The sequence below is a fragment of the Gossypium hirsutum genome, chromosome A05 (genome assembly GCF_007990345.1).
Source record: "Gossypium hirsutum isolate 1008001.06 chromosome A05, Gossypium_hirsutum_v2.1, whole genome shotgun sequence".
Lineage (NCBI taxonomy): Eukaryota > Viridiplantae > Streptophyta > Magnoliopsida > Malvales > Malvaceae > Gossypium > Gossypium hirsutum.
The window spans coordinates 19,917,396-19,944,296 of NC_053428.1; the positions used below are offsets into that span (position 1 = coordinate 19,917,396).

The following is a 26,901-nucleotide window of genomic DNA, read 5'->3' on the forward strand; positions in this document are numbered from 1 at the left end:
TTTCTCTCTTACTTTCTGATTTACCCTTTTGATCGAATATACTAAAAAAGAAACGAAACTTACCTGCGTTTGATGCCTTCGAATCCTCGTTGGTTCCACCACGATCGAAACTAAATGGCGATTCGGGGTTTGTGAGCAAGACTCACAAATCTTTCGGTTCGATGAAGCCTCGATTGACCCTTGTATGAGTCGAAAGGAGAGGCAGGAGAACAGACCTTCGAAAGGCTGTTAGTCGGCGAAGGGTTGGGAGAGCAACCTAGGTTTTCTTTTTTTCTTTTTGTAAATGGCTGCAAACTTTTTTAGGGTTTGTTTCGGTGACTATAAGGGCCCTTTAGACGTCACTGTTTTAAGCCAAACTAATGGTCTCAAAACGACAACGTTCAAGGAGCTACAGCCCGATGACCCGACCCGCACATGGTCAAAATCCGTGTGTTTGGTCATTGAAGGCTATTTCCAATATCAGTCTTTCCCCTTTCGCGGTGCATTTTAATCAGCTCCTATTTGTATTTCTTTGTTTTTTTAAAATTATCCTTACAACTTGCGTGTGTTTGCACTTTGGTCCGTGCTTCAGCGCTGCGTTTTGGGGTTTGAATTATTTCCAGATTTGGTCCCAGCGCATTCGCACACGTTACGCGCTGGTCCTTCCTTTTTATTTCAACAGTTTATTTTATTTAAACTATCCTCCTCCTTTTAATTTGATTTCAATTTGGTTTCTTTTTATATTCACTTCATGTTTTTTTATTCGTGTTTGTTTATTTTTATAAGTTGCATCATTCGTATCATTTATTTTCTTAGTTGTTGTAATTTTGGTAATCATACTTTCACATTTTTGTATACTATTTTTTATAAATGTTTTTATATATACACCATTATATAGATATATGTATATACACATCGTATAACAAAGTTATTTTTTATTTCATGCATACCATTAATATTATATTATTTTATACATATAATTCCTTTTAAATTTATTCTTGTATTTAATTATATAGTCTTACGTAATATATCTTTTAAATTATTATTATATATATTTATTGATACCTATATTTGATCTATATATATTATTAAATTTATGTATTTTATACATATAGTTTTCTTTATATATATATAAGCACGTTCTTAAATCTATTATATAATTTATTATAAAGTTAACATAATCTCGTATGTATTTCTATGTTTTTACAAATAATTATTTTTAAAGTTATTTATGTATATATGTTTTGTAAATCTATTTTGTGTATTATAGATTATCATGTATTTTATTATCCTTTCATATTATATATATTATTTAAGTTGACATGTACTTTGTCAATTTTTGAATGAATTTATGTTTAAAACATTTTACATGTAATTTGATTCAAACTTTTATTCTATAAAATCTATTTCAAAAATTATATATCCTTAGTTTTTATGTAAATTGGTCAACATTATATATTATGTGTTCATTTATTCATCATTGTTTAAAGAAATGTCTTATATCACCTTAACTTCAAATTACTACTTTGTTCTATACATCTTGCATTGATAGTTTTATATTATGCCATGTATATTATCGTCGTATATTGTTTATTCATCTTATTGTTATATCAATTATTCTCCATCCATGTTTAGAATTTCGACTACATTTGCCTTAGATTAGCCATACTTGGTTATTAGTTTGTTAATTGGTATTGTATCTTATGTGTGTACATTATTCCATATCATTGTTTTCTACTTGGTTTGCGAAATGTTGTTTTATAAGGTTCAAGTTTTTAAGATTAATTCCGTTTTATTTCAAGTCGAATTAATGCGTTTTAAGCTAGTTTTATAATCATTCGTTTAAAAATTCTTTAAAACGAAGGCGATGTTCGATATTTGGCAATTCGCGGAATCGTGCCCTATCGTGCTGGGTTGCAATTTCTCGTTTGCTCAAAATAATCGAATGTCCCTTTAGAATTTCACTTATGTTTTCTAAAAACTCTTTAAAATGAAGGAAATGTTCGATGTTTGGCAATTTGGGGAGTCGTGCCCTATCGTGCTGGGTTGCAATTTCCCGTTTGTTCAAAATAATCGAATATCCCTTTAGAATTTCACTCACGTCTTTAAAAACTCTTTAAAGCAAAGGCAATATTCGATGTTTGGAAATTCGGGGAATAGTGCCCTATCGTGCTGGGTTTTGATTTCACGTTTGTTCAAAATAATCAAATATTCCTTTGGAATTTCACTCGTGTTTTCTAAGGCGAGGCAATGTTCAATGTTTGGAAATTCGAGGAATCGTGCCCTACTGTGCTGGGTTTCGATTTTTCATTGGACTAAATAATTGGGCACTCTTTTGTAATTGTCAACTTATAAACTTTTGGAAGTAAAAATTTATAGTGTTTTCGAGGGTATAAAGGATCATGTCCTATCGTGCTGGATGTGATGCTGTATTCCTCTGAAACAAGAAGACTTTGACGACCAACTCAAGTTATTCAAATGTTATTAAAAGGAACCACATTTCAAAAACATTTTTAAATTTTAGACATAAGGACAGTATCTAATCGATTTGGTACCAATTTTGGGCGCAATGAGGGTGCTAATCCTTCCTCATACGTAACCAACTCCCAAACCCGTTTTCTCATATTTACATAGGCCAAAATCGTTGTTTTAATAAAAAGAAATATTTTATCAAAATAACCAAATTCTTAGGTGATCCAATCACACCTAAACAAAAAATATTGGTGGCGAGTCCACGTTTTCATTTTTTAAAAAGTCAATTCCCCGTTTTATTTCCGAAAATTTAAGGATGGTTTCGACAATATATGGAGCAGTTTATTCAATCAGGACCGGGGCTTCTACTGTGGTTGTGCTCAATTCTCCCCCGACCGCCAAAGAGGTTAGCGCTTTGCTTCCTTCCTGTCTTCTTTTATTTTGGCTTCATTACTCTCAACATCACTCCTGATATCAGCCAATTCATTACTCCGACATTCACAAATAACAGTGCATTGCATGGACATCTTACGAAGGGTAGTTCTTTATTTGCAGAAATATAGCAAATTTTATTATATCTAAAATTACCCTTTCTAGCTTATTCAACTGCACTTTTGTTATTATTTCAATTATTTAATTTAAATTTAGTATTTTGAATCTAAATTGTGACTAGACTTGCTAATCCTTTTTCATCTCTCTATGTTCAAACGTCCTTCAAAAAAAAATAAAAGGTTTAGACAAAAATATAATATTCGAAAAATATGTTTGGGTAAAATTTAAGGCTAGTTTTCTATATGGGTCAGGCTTTGGGTAAGATTTTTTACCCAACCCCGCCCGAATATATTATGTTATAAAAATATTATATTAATTATATAAGTTTAATAATTATTATATATATTTATATTTTCGTTATTATATAAGTTTAATAATTATATTTATAATTTCATTATAAAAATTAAAAATTTCATTATTATTTACATATAGGCATTAATTGTATTTTGAATTTTTTATTGTTAATATAATTTACTTATATTCAAATAGCATAATAGAAAATTGGGTTAAAACTCGATTGACTTGATTAGTAATGGCATTATTGTTAGTGTAGGAGAACGTGAATTCGAGTGCACTAAAGCGCATTATCCTCATTTTTAAAGGTTGGGAAAAGGCTATGGGTAGTTTTAGACATGGTATAAAAAGAACAGGTATGATGAGAACCTATAATGAAATTAATGTTAAAAAAAAATTAAACATCTCAACTCACATGCAACGAATGAGATATCGAGAACTAATCTATAATATATTATATATAAGCACGAGTTTAGAGGAACTTTTGAATCGACTAATGTACTCTTTATTTTTCATCATATTATTAAATTGACATTTAAAGATAATTATATATTTAATTTAGAATTGTTAGTTAAAAAGTTTACTGTAAAATATAAATTGGGATGATTATATATTCATAAATGATAATAATTTAATAAAAATTGTGATAATTACAAATTTATATATAATTATAATTTAAAATAATTAATTAAAAAGTTTGATTTAAACAAGGTTTTACTAATTTAAAATAAAACTGTAATTTTAATAAAACTTTAAGCGTTAAATATAAGAAAAAGTTGTTATAATTATAATTTAATTTACAATTATTAGTTAAAAATGATTATAATTTAATTTATGTAAATTAAAGTTATTAATTGAATAGAACTCTAAGCATATTAATTATTATTAGAGTTATATACGAATTAAAATTTAACTTTAATTTTTTAAAGTAAATTTAGTAGTTAGATATATTCAATCAAGCAATATCTAAGAAAATTTTAATAATAATAAGTAAGAATTATATAAAAAAGAATGAAGCATTAAAGTAAAGGTTATTTAAAAATGAAAATATTGAATCATATTCTAACAACAATAGCACCAAAGAGAGATAAATATTTTTTTAATTGTTTATACTATGTGAATCAAACAATCTTAAATTCGTCTTTTAGTTATCCATTATTAATTTGTTTGGTGCTGGTGGAAAACATTTTAAAAATAAATTTAAATTTCAACCATTATTATTAAATGTTCTTATTAATTTAGTGTAAATATCTTTTGTATTTATTGTCTTATATAGTTTTGAATTTGTGTATTATTTTAATGGTGTTATGTATTAATTCTTTTTTTCTCATTATTTTAAATATTTTATTTTATTCTCTCAATCATTTTTTCAAAATTAATTGACTTTTAATATAAATTTAAACTAATTCTCATTATATATTTTTAACATTATAAAAATATTAATTAATTAAAAAAATGTATAATATTTCATGTAACGCACATGATATTTGAAACTAGTGTAAAGAAACTTTTTACGATATCATTCGTTGTAAATTATATCACAAAAGTTTCCATTTAAAATAATATAGTTGATAATAAGATTATAGCAATTTTATTTTTTGATGGGACAGAGAACGCAAACAATGTTATTCTCAAGTTTTTCCGTTGGAAAACTCCTTCCCCATTTAAGTTATTGGTTGCATCTTCATCTATAGTAAAAAATAAAAATAAGCAGCACCTCATAAGTTGTTGTATAGATAAAATCATGGCTTAATGAGAGAAGAAAGATAATTTCAAATATTATGATATCTATATTTAAATTGAATTTTTAACAATTTAGGTTTTAAATTGAAGGACTAAAAAGAATATTTATGCATAATTCATTAACTAAAAGAAAAGCAAAAAGGGATATGGAATGGTATTAATCTACAATGTGCACTTACTTTAATTATAATTTATAATATTTTAATCATCTTTAAAAAGTATTTTATTTACAATAATCAAACTGCGATATTTCAGTATCTTAGCATCGAGATCTCTTGAAGGTTTTGGGCCTTTAAGCCTAGCAGAATTTTGGGCCTTTAAGTTCAATAAATTCTCAAAACTTATTGAGTGTATTTGTTTTGTGACAAATGATTTATAAAAATATTTTGTGCATTTTCTTATATTTATTTTATGAAAAATGAATTTCCCTTTTATAAGGCATAAGATATTAAGAAAAAAAAAACTATGCTATCAATAACATGTTTTTTATATAAAAATTAATATAAATATGCAAAATATTATTGTATTAATAACAAATTTTAAAATTTATCATTAATCATATATAATAAATTACTAATATAGTTTATATAATTTATTATTTTGAACAAATATTAAATATTATAAATTTATTTTAATAATAAAATTAGCAAAATAATTTTAAATTTTAAATACTATCCTTAATGTTTTATTGAAAATAATTTAGATTCATGTTTTAATAATAAATGAATAGATTATAATTTATAAATATTTAGTAACAAATATTTTCTAACATAAATTATGAATATTTTTAATAATATAAAATAATATTTGTTTAAATTCTTCTTAACTCTATTTATTTTTTCAACTCTAATGTGTCAGTATCAACTCTCATACAACTTAAAATTTAAGTATCAATTGGACATTAAATATTATTAAGACTATCTAAGATAATATAGTTATTGTAAGATAAATTTCATATTTAAGTTTTGATTAAGTATTAATTATTATTAAGTAAATATAAAAATATATAGTTATGGTAAGATAAATTTTGGTTTTCAAAGAGATATGCTTCAATAATATTTAATTTAAGTTCTAATTAGGCAATAGATTATTATTAAGTTTATATAAGATAAGTTTTGGTTGACAAAAGGTAATGCTTCCATAATATTTAATTTTAGTTTAATTAGGTCAAGCAAAAAAAAAATATTAGGCCTTGGCAATTATTGATAATATATAAAATAAATTTAAGTTAAAGATATTATCTTGGTTTTTGTCAAATTCTTTCTTTCTTTTTTTACTGTGCAGGCCATGGTAACCAGGTTTTCGTCCATTTCAACAAAGAATCTATCAAACGCCTTGAAGACTCTAACCATTGATAAAAGCGTGGTTGCAACAAGTGATTACAACGAGTTTCACAAAATGGCCAAGCGATTTTTACTGAGAAATACTTTGGGTTCAAATGCTCAGGTTGGCTGTCAAGGAGTCTATGAACTATATGATATTCTATGTTTGTGTTTTCTGTGCCATTCTCGTTTCAAACTTTTGACCAACTCCATTTGGTTTTACCTTGTTCATCATGTATTGTTCGTTTTATTCTTAGAGACGACATCGACATCATAGAGAAACCATGATTGAAAACATATCAAGCCAATTTCATGTTTTGCTCAAGGAAGATCCTCTCCGACCTGTTAACTTCAGGGAAATATTCGAGTCCGAACTTTATGGATTGGCAATGAAGCAGGTGAGTTTGTGCTAATGGAAGATACGGGGAGTAAGGAATTCATAGATGACAAAATTTGTTTGAATTTGCAGGCTTTGGGAGAAGATGTGCAATCAATTTATGTGGAGGAGCTTGGTACAACTTTATCAAGAAAAGAGATGTATAAAATCTTAGTCATTGACATGATGGCGGGTATAATTGAGGTAGATTGGCGAGATTTCTTCCCCTACTTGAAATGGATTCCTAACAAAGTTTAATCGAATTGAAGCTATAACGTCATCATTTGCTGGAATCGAAATATCTGCGAGAATTGAAATGAGTATCCAACAAAAGCTTTTCAATATGATGACAGTCATGAATGCCCTTATCAAGGAACAGATTAAACGAATCGATTCGGTGGAGGTACTCTTTTTTCTTCTTAGCTTAGTGTTGGAATTTTTCTTTTCTTTTGATATTTATCATTTCTAATAAGTTGGCTGGATCAATACAGGAAGTGAATTGTTATCTAAGTTACTTGTTATCTGAAGCAAAGACACTTACAAAGGAGCAAATAACAATGTTGGTTTGGGAGACAATCGCTGAATCAGCAGATACTACTTTGGTCACAACAGAGTGGGCCATGTATCAGCTTGCTAAAGATCCAACCCGACAGGCTGTTTTAATTACTAAATTCCCTTTGTTGTTTTTAGACAAGATTCTGAATTTCTTGTTTCAAATTTAACAGGATCGTCTGTATGATGAAATGAGAAAGGTTTGTGGTTGTAACAAGGTTAAGGAAGAAAATTTATCCCAACTCCGATACTTGGATGCTGTTTTCCATGAAACCCTGAGGAAGCACAGTCCGACTCCATTGGTTCCTTTAAGACATGTTCATGAAGATACCCAAATAGGAGGGTATTATATACCAGCAGGAAGTAAGGTTGATTTTTCTTTTACCTAAAATGGTCACTGTAAAGGAAGCATATTAAAGTGACACTATGTTTTGAGCAGATTGCTGTTAATATCTATGGCTGTAACATGGACAAGAATCACTGGGGCAACCCAGAAGAGTGGAATCCAGAGAGGTTTATGGATGAGAAATACGACCCTTTGGATATATACAAGACGATGGCCTTTGGAGCTGGAAAAAGGGCATGTGCAGGCTCTCTTCAGGCGATATTTCTGATTTGTGTAACGATTGGTAGGTTGGTGCAGGAATTTGAGTGGAGATTGAATGATGGAGAAGAAGAGAAAGTGGATACAGTGGGGTTGACATCTCAGAAGCTGCATCCACTGTTTGCAATGCTAAAACCTAGAGAATAAGAGGGAATACCTTCAGCTTTCTTAATTTAAAAAAAATATAAATAAATAAAGCTTCGATGAAGCATCAGCTTATAGTAAGAACTAATGTATGCCTTTGGGCCACTAAGTAATTACCTGTCAATATTTGAGACCGCGACTAAATTCTATGAGTGGAGTATCCTTGCATTGGTTTACTTTGTGGAGGATTAGCGTTGGGCCCAAATAGAAGTGAAGTATAACACACCCTTAACCTTCACCTCGAATATTCGTTTCTTACAATATTCATGCAACTTATGAATTAATGCACAACCAGCGAAAGTCAATGTTAATGTACCTTGGTTCTTGTGAGGGTCATACACTGTGGCATGGGCAGTCTAAAACAGGTCCCCTTAGCTAAAAGCCGTGCCCAACGTATTTGAAGTATACGCACCTCGAAACTGACAAGAGACAAGAGATGCGAGTCAGAGTTCCTGTTTGGTAGACTGGTGCAAGACATTGGAGCCGCACGCCTGCTTGGCTATTAACAGTAACCATCATTCTATCTGCCACGTCTCCTATTGAACGGTCATAGCCTTCTCGAACCCTGTCTGCGGTGTCCATGGCAGGCAAACCCAGTCTCTTGATATGCGCCTACCCGAAGGAAAAAGGGTGAAGCAGCGTCCCCACAGCGAAGAGAAGCCAAAACCATACGAAATACAGACACCATTAGGATTAAAGAATGATACTGTAATATGTAAATATAGAAATACAAAAGGGTGAAAACTGAGAACTCCAACATATGCGAATAAAGAAATTGGAGAGTAGCAAAATCAAAGGAGCAGAGATCTCGGGAACCGAGAAATCCGGCTAACAGGGGCAGAGTTCAGAGTAGCCGGCCAACAGGCAATCCCAATAATTGTTTCTCACGCTGCCCGACAAAATTATATTGTCCATCCACTTTTAGTATTTTAACTATACCTCTCCTCCTACATTCTACATTAAATAATCCCCTTCTCTTACATTTCTACGTTTTTGTATTATAATGCCCCCACTACATTTCGTTTTTTATTTTTTCATATTATTTTTTTTAATGTTAAAAAAGGTAAAATTATTATTTTTATAATAGTTAGAATATAATTTTAATTTGTTAACTTAGACCCATTTTCATATTTGTATTTCTTTTTGTCTATTTTTATTTTTTTTGGAATCACAAACAACACAATTTACATATAATAAAACTATCCCGTATCATTATTTAAAAATTTAAAAAATTGAAATAAAAATTAAATTTAAAATATAGTTCTTTTAAAATTCTAAACAATGATATTATATAATTTTAAAAGATGACATCATTACATGTTTAAACAATTCAAAATAAAGGAAAAAGTAGATATGAAAGCAAACATATTGAAGGCTAAAAATTACATGAATCCTTAAAAGAAATGATTAAATCTGGTTCATTAAATGATGTGATAAATGTGTAAAATATGAGGTGACATATTCATCCAACACATTATAACTTAAAACTTGGAATTAGTAAATAGAAGATGGGAACAAGATTATTGAAAATATCATTAACAAATTTTTTTAAAAAAAAATTAAAAGAATAAAATATTTTATATTCTTCTAACACAACAGTCCACATTATAGTAAAAGCTTGACCGTCAGCGTTTCAAAATTTAACAGAGGAATTATGAAATAAAATTGCTTGGGAAATTGTTGCACTTAGTGAAAAAGAAAAAGGTAGATTGGGGATGTAGAAGTAGAAGGGTATATAAATAGCAGCGAAAAAGCCATTATTATATTCAGGTTTCTCAGTTCCTCTGCTCTAGCTTTTATATCCAATCCAACATTAACAAAACTCCTCCCATATTCTCTTTTATAACTTCCAAAAACATCTCTCCCTTCCCTTTCATTCTCTCACTCATCTCTTTTCTCTCCACACCCCCTTAAAACAATGCCTGCTGATTCCGGCGATAGGCGTCAGGTTGCAGTTCCAGGAACTATGGCGTCCCACCCACCACCTAAGCTGACGGAGCCACTTCCATGCCCTCGGTGCGACTCCACCAACACCAAGTTCTGCTACTACAACAACTACAACCTCTCTCAGCCTCGCTACTTCTGCAAGGCATGCCGCCGTTACTGGACTCAAGGAGGAACTCTCCGTAACGTGCCGGTAGGTGGCGGGACCCGCAAGGCTTCCAAGCGCTCACGTTGTTCTTCTGGCTCTTCTCCTTCCGTTGCAGTTTCTTCTTCCTCGAGCTTGACGCATGAAGCTGAGTCCGCTCCTGTTGTTAACCCTGCCCCCGTTATGCCTGGACTCGGAATAAAACCTGAAATGGGTTTGGCCGACGTGAATTTGAATGAAACCGTGGACCTTCCTGTCAATGGAGGCTTCACTTCGTTCTTGAACTCGCAGGGAGAAGGGTACTTGACGCTTGGTGGATACGGATTTGGAGCTGGTTCAGGGTTTGATGGGGTTTGGGCTTATCCTGGAAATGGTTATCTTGGTGGCTTTAGTGGCGGAGGTGGTGGTGGTGGGTCCGGTGGTGCCGTAGGTGGAAATAATTCGGGGTGTAACACATGGCAAGCAACAAGCGATGTTGAAGGTGGCGGAGGATTAAGTGATGGGGAATGCTTTGGTTGGCCAGGGCTTGCAATTTCTGCACCAGGGAAAGGTTTGAAGTGAGGAAAAAGGATTCAGCCATTTCGAGTAAAAAAACGAAGGTGTCGATTTTAACTGTTTGTTTTTGTGCCATCGCGATTGAAAAGTTTGCTGGTTAGTGGTGTTGTGGCTTTTATAGAGAGGAACGATTATAATAGAGTAGATAATAGACTGTTGATCAAAGTGTGGCCTTATTGTGGTGGGTAGTGGATTCCTATGTTCTTAGGGTTTCGTTTTTTGACGACTCTGTAAATCTTTGAAGAAATGAATGCATAAACCACAGTTTTTCTTTCAGAGTTTTGTTATGGATTCCTATATTCTTCATTATAGGAATAGATTTTATTTTATTTTTGCATAAAATCTCAACACTAGCTTCTTTGTTTTTTTCGCTTGGAATGTGTGTGATTTCCATATTCCATTGAATGATCTGCAGGAGAACAGTCTGAGCATTTGAGTTTCGGTTCTCGAAGAATTGTCTGCAGGTTTCAGCTCCCACTAGTCACCCACTACTTCTTCACTTTAACATGATATAGGTTCTAATCTAGCCAAAATTTTCAAGCATTTTGATTATCCGCTCATGCTATACTACCAATTGTACCGTTCTCAAAAGCAACCAAATTCTTATTATTTGATTTGATCACTTTTTGAACCAGATACGGACGGTTAACATTAACCATAGGGGCATAACATTTGAGCTTTCAAATTACTAATTCCAGACAAGGAAAACAGGTAGCAGGTGGACCTGGAGTGGCATGGAATTTAGAATGACACCTAGAAGAAGAAATTATTAATTAACCCCTTTGTCTGGTTTGAAAATTTGCTTGTTACCTGAGTGACATTCCACCAACCAAGGGACCGTTTTAGAAGCATCTTCTTCACATCTGCTCTGTAGTGAAAGCTGTTGCTTTCATGTCCCTACATGCCCATCTATCACTAATCAGTAGGGCAAAATTCCTCTCCAAAAACTCTTCCCATTTCGGAAGCTATTGAATTCAAACCTGAAAACGTAACCATTCCCCCAAGCCTAGTTGGGCCCTTCCAATTCCAGTCATCTCATATACGCGACCCCATCATAATATAATATGATGAAGCTTCATCATTCATACCGTAAGTTGTAAATTGACTGGATTTTAACATTTAAGAAACCAAATATGCTTTGCATGTGAGAATAAATAGAATGGCCTCTGACTACCACAGTTGTTTAACTGCTATTCGATTCGACATAACACCAACACAATAGAATATTGACCATGTTTCCAGGTTTTCTCTTCTTCTTTTTTACCCTTTTTAAGGCGGATTAAATTACATATTACTTCTTTTTTTAAGTTATCTTATGTTTATATTCATAGGCTTAACCTTCTAGCTTATGATATTTATGCTATTTTAAATAAGACGTTTATTATTTGTAGTTATAAACAAATTAGTACATATAGTATTGATATTGATATTCAATGATTATAACGATGGGGGGGGGGTCAATTATTATGTCCTAAAATCATTTCCTCTGGGATAGTGGGAGGTTGGTTATTAAGGCAGCAGCCTGGTAATATGCACCAAAGTGCATTCTTTAAATGTTTAAAAAAATGGAACTTTGTCAGGTGTATTCATCATTTTCCATCATCTATGTGGGGATTGGTGTTAGACCCACTTTTATATACGAGACATATTCATCCCTTTTCTAGTACCATATAGACAATGGGGGTGAAGCAATTAAAAACTAAAAAAAAATGAACAGAAAAGTGCAAGGAGCTAAGACCTGTCTTTCCAAGAACCATCCAATTCCATCGCCACTCAAACCTACTTTAATAAAAACCAAGAATACCACTGGAAGCTGAAATGTGCTAAGTCAAATGCTCGGCAGCTTTTGCCAAATCAGAAACTGAAATGCACCCACTTTTTATAACCTTACAGCATGTGTAGAATGTTCCCGGTTGTCCATTAGTGAGGACTGATGAGGACAATTCCAAGTGTTTTAACCCAAGTAGCTTCATTGGTGATTTCTGTCTTGCTTTTTGTTTATTATGTTAGATGAGTTCCCCTGCAGAAAAGGACAGGGACAATGAAAACTTTAGTTACTATATGTCTGCATGCGCACCCGTAATTGACGGATTCATTATCCATACATGATGTTATACAGTGTTTTGATTACAATCCCCATTTTGCTTCATCATGATGTCAACATGATAATTGCAGTGGCTCATTTGATCACCCATGGGCATTTGACAAATGTTTAAGCACTTGGTTTATTATAATTAAGCTGACAAGATTTTACAAAAAAAAAAAAAGCATACAGCAGCCATGGAGAGTAATTTAGGGAGAAGAAATTGCACGTTAAGAGTGGTAATAATAGCACTCAATTATGAATTCAGAGGGAGGGGTACCGCTCTCCTTTCATTGTCATTTGGACCCTTTGAAAAACTAATAATATGGTTCCATCGAGATCAACTAGTGACATTTGAGGTGGGACTGAAAACCAATCCAATGCCATCACTGATTGCGTGGTACAGGTGAAAGCTAGTGAGGTTTTAAGTTTGGAGTGGAAGTAGGGTAGGTTCAATATTTGTCATGGTTAATCATCAAACTTAATTCATGAAATTTCATTTCAAATTAAGGTATTTGTTAGCTAAGATAGTTGCAATGTTTTAATAATGTCCAACTCAAATCCTAGATTCAACAAGTTTGTGGAGTTTATTGTATGCATAATTTTACAAAATAAGGCTCCAAATAGTTGTAACATTATGGACAGTCTATTTCATTGTCTGAGACAGGATGAAGAGATGTGAAGACAATGCAATGAGTAGAAGAAGGAATCAGGAGGAAACTATATATCATTCGATTTGAACTTTGCATCACAATAGTACATATATAGATTTTATATATATAAGGAAGTGTCTTTTTTTTTTTCTTCTTAATTGGGCTTGAAGAACTTCAACTTGAGTCCATTGTTCACTATGCTCCAAATGCCACCAATAGAGAAGGCCAGGCTGAAGGCAACACCCAACCAACCCAGGATCCAATTGAAGTACCAGTTGAAGCTGTATTTCGGAGGCCTTTTTATTAGAACCCACATGAAACAAGGATAAGCAAATGTAACTGGAAGGGTGAGTCCTCCTAACAGTCCAGCAAGGCTTGAAAGGAATGGGAGTGCCACCCCTATGAAGAAGGACACAAATCCGTAGAAAACACGAAAACCAGAACGAACCCAGATCGAGCAAGGGCGATTCGTACGGCTAGTATATCCAGCCTCAAAGCTGTCGAAAGCCGGCATTGAATATATTTGGAAACTGCTGAGACAGTTGAATACCACAAGAAGAAAAGTGAGGGCAAGGAGTCCCCTTGGAATGCTGTGACTGTGAAATGCATAAAGTGCATTCAGAATCCCTCCTGAAGGCATCTAAATAAAGACAAACAAGTGTAATAAGCAATAGATTGACATTGCAGACGATTTAATCCATCAATGTAGAAAGGATAGGATACTTACAAGGTTTCCGTAAGCCCAAAAGCCTCCAATGGCAACAGGGAAAAGGCACATGGCAATGAAGAAATAAGCAACCTTGGCTCCTCTCCACATGGGCACATGAGCTGGATTTTTGAATGTTGATGGCATTGTTGCCTGAAAAGAAGCCACATAAAATTATCATCCTTGGAAAATAAGAATGACCATCGGCTTCCAAGAAATCTCATAGATATTGGCTTAACAGTGTGCACACCTGGATCTCTAAAACTAAATTATGGCCTCTGAATGCGAAGGCTACGATTCCAAGTGCATTCATGACTGAGAAGAGAGCTGCAGAAGAGGATGGCAGTGAGAGAGGTTCATAAGAGATTGTGGGTGGCCTTTGTTGGCTAACAGAGAGCACCCACACCATAGTGGAGTAAGTGATGGCTGTGATGGCTCCTACAAGAGAGAGCCCTGCAATTGAATTAAGATTGGGGAGCTGAGACAGGACAATGCACAATGACGTGAACACCAGATACCACTCAACCGTCGTCAGAGGATTTGATGAACAGAGAGGACCACAGACAACCTGGAAGAACAGTTTCATGGTCTCCCCTCCTATGAGAATCAAAGCTGTCGCAGTTCCCGCTGATAAATAAACTGTAGGGAAGAGAGCAAGCCAAACACCTAATCTTTCTCCTGCAAAGAAAAAAAAAAGGAGTAATATTACATGTATTGAAGTTTACATGTTGCATAAAGTTGATTTACTTAAAATTTTCTCCTAAAAGTCACATAACAAAATTCTAGTTGTATTGAAGTAATCTGTGAGACTTGAGACGAATGCATGAGCTGAAAGGGTCTTCCAAGTCGTTTAGTTTCCTATGTATCCAAATGTTACAAAAACGACAGAAAATAAGTAACTTGTAAAGCTCAAAGTCAGCTGCATAACTTTAGCATTTGACATGAAAACTCAACTTGCAACGTTGCAACACTAGCTACAGCCATTCATGACAAACGATGATCATGCATGTTAACTTCTTCTTCCTCCTCTATCATGCTATAAATAGAGAGTTTAAACAAGCAGACAAGGGTTAAATGTGTAGGGGATCTTCTGTTCTCACCAAAAGCAGCTTGTGCGAGCTCCACATATCTATTGTATCTCTTTCCTGGGACAGCTTCATGCAACTGAACCAGAATCCATAAGGTGTAAAGTTGCCAACAGTAGGCAATAGTTAACGACAATATACCCCAACTCCTACACAAACAACCACATCATGTTAACAGTATTCAAATTTTCTTCTATTTGCTTTTATAGTTGTTGCATTTAGAGTACTGGAAGACCAAGCCAAATGTATATGACAAATTCATGGGTTATGTGAACAGCTTTTGAGTTTCTTCAGAATTCAACCAAAGTTTGGTTAATCTTGTCAATTAGGTTCAAGTCAATGCTCCCGGGAGCATAAAAAATAAAAGCACCCGTTCATAAATTCAAAACATAAAGGCGAACATAGTTTATTCTGCAACATGCTTATCAGATTATATGATGCGGTATAAAATCATGAGAAATGGGTATCAGGAATCTTGGACCGGGAAAAAGCAAAAATCATAATAATAATCAATGATAAAGGAAACCCCCATAAAAAGAACCAAAAAGAATACGTGGACCCGGAATATCTTATTCTCTACAGTAATTCAACTAGTGATAAATCTAAATACAAAGACTTGTTGCAAGGAGATCATTTCTTTCTTTTATTAAATTCAAATCTTTGATATTAGCGTAAAAAAAGAGGGTAATAAGGATAAATGGGAAGGACCACATCTACACCAACTTTAGTCCAATTCCATGACTGCATGTCTAGGCAGGCAGAAACAGAGTATCTTCCACCAAAAAAAAAAAAAAAAAAAAGACAGTGGTCACCTTAAAGAGACAAAAGACATTAATGTGATATCGTGGATAGCAGTATGTTCCTAGGTGATAAAAGCTGTAAAAATGGAAATAAACTTGCAAGAAAATGAAACAGTAGCTGAACATAATACAACTTCAAACTAGCAAATGGATACAAAAAATCATTAGTAATCAACAATAATTCTAGAGTTTTTTGTTATTTTTTGAGTAAAAAAAAAAAGAGTCAAATAGGAACACCATTGTTTTATGCCATGGAGTCTGTTTGCTTTTCCTATATTCTCCTTCTAACATTAATAATAGAAATTGCTTGCAAATGCAACTTCTAAATGAACGTTAAACATGCAAGCTAGTGCTAAAAAATTTAAAAGTCCAAAAGGGTAGTGTTTTTAGTGGGGGGAAATATTCATACCAGCCTAGAAAAGCAAAAGCAACAGGCAAGACCAAAGCTTGGAACCCAACCCCAGCATTCAGGTTATGAAACGCGGCGTAATGAGCGTTCCCATTGCGTGATTCAGTGATGGGAAGCCAAGCATCTTGAGGGTTAAGCTTAGTGAGATGACCCACTTCTTCCAAGTAACCTTTCATATTGATCAAAACCTTCTTCATTGGAGTCCCTATCGGACTCAAAAACCTGGGAGATATAAACGACGTTGGAGTCCATGCTGTCGACGACTTCTGCCCGGCTGGCCTCGGCGACCTCTGCCCCGACGGCGTTTGTATCTCCGGTGTTGACACTCGCGGCGTTGCTGGAATGGATATCAACTCTGTCTCAGGCCGCTCATCCATCATTTGAAAATGCAAAAAGTGAAAGCCTTGTGTTTCACTGTGCACCTGAAACTGAAAAGAAGGAATAATGGAGCATTCTGGGTCGCCTTTATATTTGTTCCCAGTGGTTTTGCAGTACGTGAAACTGGACAGAAAAAAGATAATAATTAAAAAAAAAAAGAGCTGGTAGCATCAAATTTTGCACATCTTGAATCACAACCGTTGATCAAAAGAATAGAACCAAATTTGACGGTGGCGATGCATTTTCAATCTATTGTCTACAATCTTTAAAACCAGATTTGATGTGGACGGGTATGATTTTGATTGATGGGCGGAGGGTAAGTAACATTAGATGATAAAGTAGTCAGGTTTAGAGAGATTGAGACTGTATTTAGGGGTGATTGGTTTGGTGGGTCCGATGTTCTTGTTCCCGGATTTTACGGTTATAGAGTATGCCGGGAATGCTACACGCGATGTGGGGCGGGTGACCGAGATAATAACGTTGCACTTGGGCGTGAAGTTGTAAGCAAAAGAGTGTTAAGACTAATGGACGTAATTCTCTTGTCGTCAATCTTTTCTTTAGTTTAACTAACAAATCCAAACCCTTGTCATCAACACATTGCAGTAAGTAATTTAGTAGCCAACCATTTTTTTAATTTACTTTTTCTCGCCATTTTAATTGTAAACTATTAACACGTTATGTATTTCCTTTTTCCATTTGAATAAGTAAAAGAATTGACTGTTAATTACTTGAGCCAAATACTGTGTTATAGAAATGTTATACTTTGATAAAGCTAATCGTTTTACATCTTTATTATTATTGCAAAAACTGCCTTTTTCATGATTACATTAGACCGCTTTTTACTTTCTCTTTGGCTATTTGAATAGGGGAAGAGTAAAAGAAGCATGAAGGCTACTAAATGCTTAGTTGAATGTTTACATCTTCTGAGGATTCTTATGGGTAATTCATCCTTATGTTTCTTTTTTCTTTTCAGCTTTAGGATAAAAATCTTGCAAAATATTAAAAGAAAAACAGTACGTCTTGGAAAATCATAAGACTTTAGACAAAATTAGAAGCAGTAGGAGAGAGGGCAAAAGAAAAAGCGCGCGTGGGAAAGCGGTAGAGGATTATGTAATGTTCCTACTCCTACTGCTATCGATATTTGTGAGGCGCTAACTTTGAAAAAATGGAATGGGAAAATGTCAGATTTTACCGACAGACCACGTGCCATAGTCTCACGTGGACTGCTTCACAACTCTTACCTCCATCCTTAAAATCTTACTTTTTTCTATATTTTATTATTGCCACTTTGGGAAACCTAGAAAAAAGAAAGGTAAGGAATTGCACCTCACCCGCCGAAAGGAAATCCAAGAACCGGCACTATTGCCTTCTTTGCCTCTTCCATATTTCAAGAATTTAATGAAATCGGGGTGATGGTCCCATTATCCCATTCAATGTTATTTTGAGCTGTTTTAGTATATCCTTAAATCATGTTGATATGTTTAATTTTAGTATTCCAATCCAAGAAGAAACAGTCACCGACCCTTTCCATTTCCACCAACCAAGCTTCAACTCCATCACTCAGTCACTAACGCTTGTGTCACAGAGCATGCACCAATCCAACCGCGAGTGGCGACCCAGTTCCAACCCAAGGTTTTACAACCACAGAACAGGCGCCCTGGACAGGAACCAAACTCTCTGCCATCGCATGCGTCCAATCTACTACACCCTCACTCCCACCATATTTAAGCAAGGAATGAGTAAAATCAAGATGAACACCAAAACAGTTCAATTCTTACATTATACCTAACTTGGCTTTCTAATGAGCCAATAACACAACATTTCCCGTATATAAAATAATGGGTAAATATGCACTTGGTTCCAAGTTTTTACTACTTAATTAAGTTTTATAATTAAAATAATTTATTTACTGTAAACATTAATTTGAATAAAAAAATTAATTTCATGTATCAATTTAAATCGAGAAGTTAAGTTCAAATATTTAATTGGATCAAGCTTTAGATACTAAATTGAACCTTAAAGTTAAGTTCAAGCACCTAATTAGACAAAAAAATACAAGTATCAAAATATAATTTTACCAAAAAATACTAAAAAAAAAGAAGGATAAACAATAGGAGTGATGGGATAAAACCTTAATTTTAAAGTAATTCGTAAAGCATTAAGTAAACCCAATCCAATGTGATCATGTGTTCATCTCCTTGTCATTCTAAGTCGTAATGAAAATACTTTTGCCAAGAAATTTTGAGGATGAACCCTAATCATCGTTTTTTTATAGTGATTTCTATCTATTGTTTTCACATTATAAATTTCAGTTTATAATGACAAGTACAACTAAAATTATAATTTGGACAATATAAGCAACCAACTATTTCCCCTTAATAACCAAAAACTTTCTTTCGGTGATTATTATAATAGGACATTCAAACTCGAAAAGACGTGCTTATCAACAACGCCAACCACGTCTTGTTTCAGCAGAATGGGTAGTCTAACGTTTTCCCTCAATTAATACCACCCAAAGTCCTAGGAAACTCACCATGTAATTTCCATTGTGTCCCTCCCTGTATCACTACCCAAATTGAATTACCTAATCTGGGATTTGAATCTAATTTCAATTTACAGGTTCACAACTAACGTGAACATCCTTGGAAGTATTGGACTCTTGCCTTTTCTCTCTATGAAGGATGCCGTTGGGTAATGACTACTACTAACTCGGATATGAAACATAAAGGAAAAGTTACCAGTTGAGGCTACCGCAGCGAGCCCAATATGCGAGGGTATGGGCCCATGGGCAATGTCTCCTTCAGATGTTGCCGTGGTCAACCACAACATTCAAAGGTGCCTTGCATATTATTTTGGATATTGCTTCGAAAATTTCTTGTCTTAATATATACAGAGTGGGAACACCAAACTCTATATCCCATTTACTGTAATATTCCAGTCAAACCCCTCGCCATGTTTTGCTTAAAGACTTGTCAAAGTACTATCCTCAACCTGCCATCCTTTTTTAACCTTAGAACTTTGATAAGATTTTTATGTTGGTTTTGAGAGATGGAAAATATATCCATACCAACAATACCCAAAGGCAAGCTTTGTTGTTATTTTCTTATTCAAAAGAAAACAACAGTAGATATTAAGATTAAAACTTAACTAAACTAAATTTAATTCTTTAAAAATGATAATATGAGTTAACTAAACTAAACTAAACTTCGCACAAAATATTTCTTTTATTCATAAATTAAAATTAGATTTTTTTTTTGAACATATTTAGGAAGTCCCTCTATTATTGGAATTAGACCAAATTAGTCCCTTTAATATTAAATGGATCAATTTAATCCTTTTACCATTAAAAAGAATCAAATGAGGCCAAATTTAAATATAATTAACACTTACTAGTTTAAAAATTTACATAAAAATTATTTTTTTTAATTTATAGTTTAACTCCAAACAAAATATTTTATCTGTAAAATCATAAGAAGCTTTCAAAATATAACTTTGTTAAATAGTAAATGATATTTTTTAACCCTAAATATTAACTCTATTGAAATTTTATCTTATTTGATTCTTTTTAATAGAAAAGGGACCAAATTGATTCATTTAATATTAAAGGGATTAATTTAATCTAATCTTTACTTAACAGTTACATTTATCTTTGTTTTTTCAAAGAAAGAATTAACATTAGATTCATGTAGAAGATGTGAGGTGATTTTGGGTTTAAGATATTATATTCACCATCAAAATTTTGATGATTTTTTTTGGAAAGGTATACTTCACTAAGTTTAAAAACTTAATTTACGTTATGGTGCACATCAACTCAAACACTTGGAAGTTAATTTTAATTTAATTTATCAAAAAAAAATTCATCATATTTTGTGAAAACTAAAAAGTATTAATACAATTAGCTAAAAATTTATATACAAAATTCGTATCAAAATAAGACTTTTCAATAAAAATTCTAAGGATGATTTTGATTTTGAAAAGTTACTTTCTTGAAATTATTTAAGACTAGTTCGAGATTTTATATAGTTTAATGAGATATACTTCAAGAACAGTTGAGATTTGATTTTGAAGAATGACCTGTACTCTAAAAATCTTCCAAGGATCGATAAAAATGTTTAATTTAAAAATTTTCAAAATTTGATTTTAAATAGTTGATTTCAATTTAAAAGCTTTTTAGACTTTAACCTAAAAAAATGGGTTTAGTATTTTTTTTTAAGAAGATGTTTGTTAAACTTTGCTTTTAAAAAATATACATTTACAATTTTTAGTAAGAGATATTTTAAGAACAGTAAACCATCATTAATACATCACATGGACATCGCACAAATGATAGACTATGAGTAAAACACTACAAATTGCTTCATAAAATGTCATTATCTTACCGCAAAATTGAAAGTTTTAAAAACTAACCAAAAATTCATTATTTTGATTCACCGTTAATAATTGTATCCTAATTTTTCTATCATTAGATCGTTTTAATGATAAATTCTGATTAATCAATTGGTGACAATCAAAAACCCGTAAAAGACCCCCTTGCATTAACGATACACGAAAACCAAGTTTCAAATTATCTATCATTCTCTTAAGTAACTTGGAGTTCAATTTTATGTTCAATATCATATTCCTCTATCTAGCAATGCACTTGTCTTATAACTCACATATATGTGGGCTAAATTTTAGGAAAATGCCATTTAAAAAAACAATTAGTATTTTGGGTCAGTTTATGTGATATCTAAGGTAATAGGTTAATTTTGGAGAAAGATTGTAACTGAAAAAACAATGATATTTGAATGGTCTAATAATATTTGAAATAATTAACTTTGTAATTTTTGGAAAATATTTCACATATAAACATAATGATATTTGAAATAATTATTTGATTTTATAATATTAAAAAGTACCATACCCACAATATAGGTGGAGAAAATAAATATTTGACATATAAATATTATATATAAAGAAAACTATATCAAAAAAATTAGTTGATGTTTTTTAAAAAATAAAATATATTTAAAATAATGATAAATATAAAAATATATATTTATTATATAATTATTATTTTATTTATATAAATAAAATAGTTGTTAATTTCAAATATTTTTAAGATAATGATATATATAAATTATATATTTTATTATTTGATTTTATAAATAAAAGAGTTATTAATTAAAAATAAAAAATTTGAAACAACATAAAATAAAAATACAAATGTGGTTAGAAGAAGAATCACACCTAAGACTCAAAGATGAAATATCTATTATTTAACCATCTAATCAAATAAGATGTTATGCTAAAAACATTAATTTAAAAAAAAAACTTGAAATAATATGAAATAAAAAAATACAAATGTGAGTAAAAAAAGAATCAAGCCCCTAGAGTTAAGAACAAAACTATTAATATTAAGTATATGACAATGTATCAAAAAAAATTAAAATAAATACTTTGGAGGACGCATTTTTATTTCTCTTTCCTAAAATATAGTACAACCAACCCAAAACTCTTAATTCTTTATAAATCTCATGTTCCTAAAATAGAAACTAATACTAACAAAAACACACCAAGGTAAACCTCCTAGAAACTTGGAAAGATAACTACTTCACCACATTTTAAAGACTTTTATTTATGTACATATAGGGCGTAGAGTAATATGGTTAAATAAAATAAACCACATCAAATAAATTTAATAATTCCTACTTCTTTTTATAATTTTTTGTGCTAGAATCTATTAAATTATTTTTTTTCTTATTGTTCACCCATGGATTTCACAAAAATATTCTTTCTAATTAAACTTGCTATAATAACTCATAAAATCAATGCAAGCTTATTAAGGGGATATACCAAAGGATTCTTGGCAAAATCTTGAATCCTTTGACAACTTCATATTTGATTGCATGCGAATACGTATATGATTTTTATATAATTATGAGGAATCATTATTTACTAGCATTCTTGGTATACCGTTCATAATATTAACTTCGGGAAAAGAAAGTTTTTCCTTTTTGAAGGATTTTTTTTTTCTCTTTTGCCTAATTCAAAGGGTCTTTCTGTCTTTCATTCATCCAGTAAACTAGTTATTATATCCTTGGATTTTTTAACAATTCTAGCTATTTGCCATCTTTTATGATACGTAGTTCTGAAACCAAAATTTTATTCACATTTTGGAGTGAAAACTCCATAAAAAAAATGGAATTAAAATTTTGGAGTGTTCGACCATTAAGATTTGTATATAAAATAATGATATAATGTGTCACATTAACTTACCATTATATCATTAGTGATAGTTAACGGTTTAGTGATCATAATGTAACAACTTAATAATATTAGTGACCATATCATAATTTTTAAAGTTCGGTAATCAGAATGTAACTTAAACCATATATAAGTGACTAAATTTGGAGTTTACCCTTTCCTTTTGCTTTGTAAAATATATTTTTTAAAATTTCGGTGTGTCATTTTCAAAATTTTGCTTGATTAATTCAACAAATATATAATATTTTATTTTTAAATTTTTTTAGGTCAATTGACCAAACAGTCACTGTAACAGCCAAATTTTTCAGTGGTGTCGGAAACAGTGATTCGAGATCACTAAATCCGACGAGTAATTTTAGAAATTTTAACAAATAATAATTATAGGCCAAGCGCGAACTTAAAAGAATTATTTTTAATTAGTGAATTTTTCGATTTTAAAAAAAATTAATCAGGTAAATTTGGTTGAAAACGAGGTATTGAGACCTCGGATTTATAAACCAAGCCATAAATATTTTTATAAATATTTATGGAGTGTTATTAAGTTAGTATTACAGTTTCGTTAGAAAATTTTAACGTTTGGTTAGTCAATTAATTAAAAAGGACTAAATTGAAAATAGTGCAAAATTTATTAAATTGTGATAAATAGTTTAAGTGATTAAAAAGGAGGGATTTAAAAGGCAATTGGACCCAAATTGTATGGGCTGGACGGTTGGGCAAGAAAATCAACAAAAAAGACAAGGAGAAACAAGGGCAAAATGGGAAATTTTGCAAATTAAACATATAAAACAAGACAAATTTGAAAAATCTAGAGATATCATCATTTTTCTTCAGCAAAAATGCCATGGGAGGTCTGAAAGCTGCGAGTTTTTCATACTTTGACATATGTGAGTTCAATTCTTACCCTTTTCTTTGAGATTTTTATGTTTTTGTGACTTTTACAATTAGGTCCAAGTGTTTAATTCATTAGCTTTTGATTTTATGAACAAAATTAAAAGCTATCATTGATAAGTGTTAGTTGTTTATGATGAAATAAAATGAATTTGAAGCTTTGATTTTGTTGTTTGATGATTTTATCAAGTAATTTCAATAGAAATTGATTTTAGGACCTAATTGTGAAAAAGTTGTGAATTAAGGTTTAGTGTTAAAATTCTGATTTTTAAAGATTGTGTAATAGTTTAGAATGATGGAATAAAATGTTAATTGAGAAAAATTAGCTTAATAGATGGGCTAATTGAGCAAGGACTGAATTGTATGACCTTTGAAATTTAGAGGAAAAATGGTAATAAACATCTTGAACTAAAACAATATTGGACAGCAGAAGTAGACTAACTTTGAAAAATCACCATAAATTATAGAAATCGAATTAGAAGATGAATAAAATATGAAATTAAATCTTATTGAGTCTAGTTTTTCATAGAAGAAACGGTGTAAGCAATGGATTTGTAAATTATGAGATATAATGAATTTTGTGAGATAATGTTAGAATGAATTCGGGTTCCCCTATTTTAACTTTGGAAAATCACCAAAAATTGGATAAAATTAATTAGAGTCTCAAATTTATATGCTTAGAATCCTTAATGAGTATATTTTCAATAGAAATCAATGGGAACATTATCCGAGTTTTGTACTGTGATATAATTAATTTTTAGTGAAGAGAGGTCAGAACTGTTGGATAGTGAAACAGGGGAAACTTAAATGAATAAACTGTACTAATTGGCTGAATCAAAAATTCTTAAAATTTTATGGTGGAATGATATGTGAGTCTAGTTTTATGGAAAATTTACGGATCTTAATTTTGAGCTCTGTAGATCGAATTATAAATAATTGAGTGACTATGACTCGTGTGAACAGATTGATGTGAGCATTAATAAGTAAATTGTGAAATCATACTTAAAAGAATGTTATATACATTAAGGATGTGGAATGGAGAGGAGGAGGAGGAAAAATATATATGAATATTCAGTTAGCATAGCTAATTTGCATGTTTTAAGCTCATGGACTAAATTGAATAAAAGTAAAACTTTAGGGGGCAATTTTGTAAAAATGTCAAAAATGACTAAATTGAAGGGAATAAATTGTTTTATTATCTAAATTAATAAATTGAATGAAATTATCAATTTAATATTGGGTGAAATTTGAGAAAATGGTAAATTACCAATATGCCCCTAAATCTTGGTATTTCTGCAATTTAGTCAGGTAGGTTCGGATACCCTGAATGAGCATGTAAATGTGAAAATTTAAGTATTGTATCGTATTTTATATGATATTTTGAATTGAATATATGAAAAGGATGTTACATGAAACATGAAAATGAATACTAAATAATATAAATTAATTGAAGTTATTCTGAAAATTTCGGTAATGCCTCGTATCCTATCCCGGTCTCAGGTACGGGTATGGGGTATTACATTTAATGGTATCAGAGCTAAGGTTTAGCCGGTTCTCGGACCGAACGTAGCATATGTGAAGTTTAGAAATACATGTCATTACATAACTTGTGATAAGATAATGTAATATCTTCCAACTCTGCTGAGATTTATTTTACTTAAAGATAGAGATACTTTCCCAATCGAGCTAATTACGATAATGATAAAAGCGATACTCAAATATATGAGCAAAAGTAGATTATGATGAGTCGGAACTCATAAAGGTATGAATAAATGTTATATTTAAATTTATGTGTATAGTAAGTAAAATTTTAAGGTAAGTATTAATATTGAATTGAATTTGTATGGATATATGTGATTGATGTGGAAATAGAATTTTGGATATATGTTATATTTGAAAATTTTATTGATTGGGAATGTGATGAAATTGATATGAATATGTGATTAATTGAAATGTGTATTGATTGGAAACTGAAAAGTGAATTGAATACCCTATTAACTGTACTGGACTGAGTCGGATATAGTTGGCATGCCATAGGATTTTGAGAAGGGATTTGGAGATGAGATTTGGATATGCTGATGTTTATATCATTCGGATTTATCCGAAGAGGCACTTTGTGCTATTCTGGTGTGTTTTGGATGGATTATATTATTCTGGTGTGTTTGGGAGGATTATATGATACTGGTGTGTTTTGGAGGATTATACTGGTGTGTTTTGGTTGGACATTTTGGTGTGTTTGGATGGAATCCGTGTATCCGCCAAAGTCCGAGTCTTGTTAATAGGGGTAAATATGAATATTAAGTGAAATTGAAATGAGAATTGAATTCCCTATTAACTTGTCGGACTAGTCGGATATAATTGGCATGCCATAGGAACTGGAAGTGTACGGGATTTGTCGGCTATATTGATCAGGCACTTTATGTGTCGTATTTCAGGCACCTTGTGTGTCGTATCAGGCACCTCATGTGTCGTTTCAGGCACTTATGTGTTGTATACTGATCAGGTACTACGTACCGTTTTAGGCACAATGTGCCGTACTGGTGTGTTTGGTTGGATCCGTGTATCCGTCTGAGTCCGAGTTATGTTAATAGGGTTGAGTAAATGAAATGAGAAAATCGAATGAATTTGATCGAATAAATTATTGAAAGTGTGAAAAAGTGGAATTATGAAAGAAATGTGAATTGTGAATTGAAATAGATATATGAGATTGAAAGCTTGAACCAGAGGTTCATGAATTGATTAAAGATAATATAGATGATATATGATGCCATTTGATGAAAGACTATTGCCGAGATATGAAATTAAAGCATAATTAACACATATGACTTATATTGTTACATGTTTGATGTCTATTATTTATTATAGTATTTATAATTTGAATTATGGTAATACCACTGAGTACAAACATGCTCAACATACGATTATATTATTATAATTCAAATTATTTATTATTATTAAGTGTTAAATCCCT

General features: G+C 31.7%; 4 protein-coding genes across 5 annotated transcripts; 3 read left to right on the top strand and 1 right to left on the bottom strand.

Annotated features, from left to right (window-relative positions):
• The first annotated feature begins 6,271 nt into the window (after positions 1-6,271).
• Positions 6,272-8,328, top strand: LOC107887023 (ent-kaurene oxidase, chloroplastic-like). Of its 2 annotated transcripts, XR_001680966.2 has the most exons (4): positions 6,272-6,486; positions 6,620-6,760; positions 6,832-7,141; positions 7,230-8,328. XR_001680966.2 is itself a non-coding variant. In XM_016811157.2 (3 exons), exons 1-3 carry the CDS (start codon positions 6,328-6,330, stop codon positions 6,994-6,996), a joined length of 465 nt encoding a protein of 154 aa, XP_016666646.1. In that variant the 5' UTR covers positions 6,272-6,327; the 3' UTR covers positions 6,997-8,328. The 2 variants fall into 2 exon arrangements, 1 of the variants encoding a protein (XP_016666646.1); XM_016811157.2 differs by having other exon boundaries at positions 6,832-8,328.
• Positions 7,094-8,041, top strand: LOC107887795 (ent-kaurene oxidase, chloroplastic). The gene is made up of 4 exons (XM_016812023.1): positions 7,094-7,141; positions 7,230-7,394; positions 7,464-7,658; positions 7,730-8,041. The coding sequence occupies exons 1-4, from the start codon at positions 7,094-7,096 to the stop codon at positions 8,039-8,041; spliced, it is 720 nt and encodes a 239-aa protein (XP_016667512.1).
• Positions 8,329-9,736: 1,408 nt separating the features above from the next.
• On the top strand, positions 9,737-10,958 carry LOC107887022 (dof zinc finger protein DOF3.4). Its single transcript, XM_016811155.2, has one exon. The coding sequence runs from the start codon at positions 9,957-9,959 to the stop codon at positions 10,686-10,688; it is 732 nt and encodes a 243-aa protein (XP_016666644.1). The 5' UTR covers positions 9,737-9,956; the 3' UTR covers positions 10,689-10,958.
• Positions 10,959-13,474: 2,516 nt separating this feature from the next.
• Positions 13,475-17,095, bottom strand: LOC121229456 (lysine histidine transporter-like 8). Its single transcript, XM_041113868.1, has 5 exons — positions 16,419-17,095; positions 15,225-15,358; positions 14,375-14,802; positions 14,146-14,277; positions 13,475-14,058 (listed from the first exon to the last, which is right to left on the bottom strand). Exons 1-5 carry the CDS (start codon positions 16,796-16,798, stop codon positions 13,573-13,575), a joined length of 1,560 nt encoding a protein of 519 aa, XP_040969802.1. The 5' UTR covers positions 16,799-17,095; the 3' UTR covers positions 13,475-13,572.
• Positions 17,096-26,901: the final 9,806 nt, after the last annotated feature.